The sequence below is a fragment of the Cariama cristata genome, unplaced genomic scaffold (assembly GCF_000690535.1).
Source record: "Cariama cristata isolate BGI_N322 unplaced genomic scaffold, ASM69053v1 scaffold24158, whole genome shotgun sequence".
Lineage (NCBI taxonomy): Eukaryota > Metazoa > Chordata > Aves > Cariamiformes > Cariamidae > Cariama > Cariama cristata.
The window spans coordinates 411-1,767 of NW_009631963.1; the positions used below are offsets into that span (position 1 = coordinate 411).

The window sequence follows — 1,357 nt, forward strand, 5'->3', positions numbered from 1 at the left end:
GGGCGGGGGCGCCGGGGGGGGCGGGACGCCTGCCAGCATCGGCTCCGAGCGCCAGGAGCCAGACAGGCTGCTGCACCGGGTCAGGGAAGAGCCAGAGGCTGGTCCCAGCTCCCCAGCACAGGGAGGTGTAACTGGTCCTGGGGGAACTGGGGTCTCTAGACTGATTTTTCCCTTGGCTCAGGTGCCTGGGAGGCTGCTGGGATCTCTGGGTGGGGGGGTAGCAGCACCGCATGCTCCCACTTAGGGTATGCCCGGACCCCAGTGGGGAAGAACTCATCTCCCTGAGGGCAAGGAGAGCTGACCCTGCTCTGTGTGTGTGTGTCCCAGGCCATCTCTGCCTTCATCTCACTCATCATCACGGGCCGTTTCCTGGTGGCGGCGATGCTGCTGCTGCTGGTGGAGGTGAGCAACATCTTCCTCACTGTCCGCATGCTGCTGAAGATGAGCAACGTGCCTTCCCCTGTGCTCTACGAGGCCAACAAGTACATCAACCTGGTGATGTACTTCGCCTTCCGCCTGGCGCCCCAGGCTTACCTCACTTGGTACTTCCTCCGCTACGTGGAGGTGCAGGGCCAGGGTGCCTTCCTCACCGCCAACCTCCTGCTGCTCGACGCCATGATCCTCATGTACTTCTCCCGCCTCCTCCGCTCTGATTTTTTCCCCTCCCTGCGCAAGGGCTCTGCAGGGAGAGATGTGGATGGTGAGAAGTTTCTGATAGACTGAGACGTGTGTGCCGAGGGGGACCTGGGCTCTCCAAACCTGCTCTGATGTGCCTTAGGCTCACTCCCTGGCCCCAGGCCCTGCCTTCACCTGCTCTGCTGCCTCAAAGCACTTCCCTGCAGGACCAGCCCGACAGCCTCGCCGAGCCGCAGGGACACCGCCAAAGCCAGGGGCACGGCCGGTGGAGAAGCAGCCCAAGCTGGCTTCCGTGCAGGCAGCTGGAGGGCCAGGGGTGGCTGCGTTTCACAGCTGATGGCCTGAGAGGGTTGCGAGGGAAGGGACGAGTCCCTCCCATGGTGATGTTGGGCGTAATGTGCATTAAAATTGGTCTGTTTACTGCTGCCGCAGCACGGCTGGGCTGGTTTGTCTGTGGGGCCGAGCAGGGTCAGGGGGAGGATGGGCGTGCGGGGGACACACAGGGCCATGGGAAAGGATGTGCCCCCATTCCCAGGGCAGGGCTGGCAGTCCTTGGGGAGGGAGAGGGCACATTTCTGCCGCTCGCTTTGTTCTAGGGATGCTCCAGGGATGCGCTCAAGCTTGCTGGGTCCTACCAGCCCAGCTACACCGTGCTGAGCCTTCAAATAGCAAGACCCCATCCCTCCCACCGATGAGTCCCTCCCCTCCTTCTCTGCTCTTC

General features: G+C 62.8%; 1 protein-coding gene across 1 annotated transcript in view; it reads left to right on the forward strand.

Annotated features, from left to right (window-relative positions):
- The window catches only part of TLCD1 (TLC domain containing 1), a gene marked incomplete at its 5' end in the record, with an annotated part of 1,294 nt that extends 227 nt beyond the window's left edge, over nucleotides 1-1,067 (forward strand). The window contains one exon of the mRNA XM_009706177.1: nucleotides 328-1,067. Coding sequence (XP_009704479.1) covers nucleotides 328-723 — 396 coding nt within the window. The remainder of the gene's footprint in view (nucleotides 1-327) is intronic.
- Between the last annotated feature and the right edge of the window lie 290 nt (nucleotides 1,068-1,357).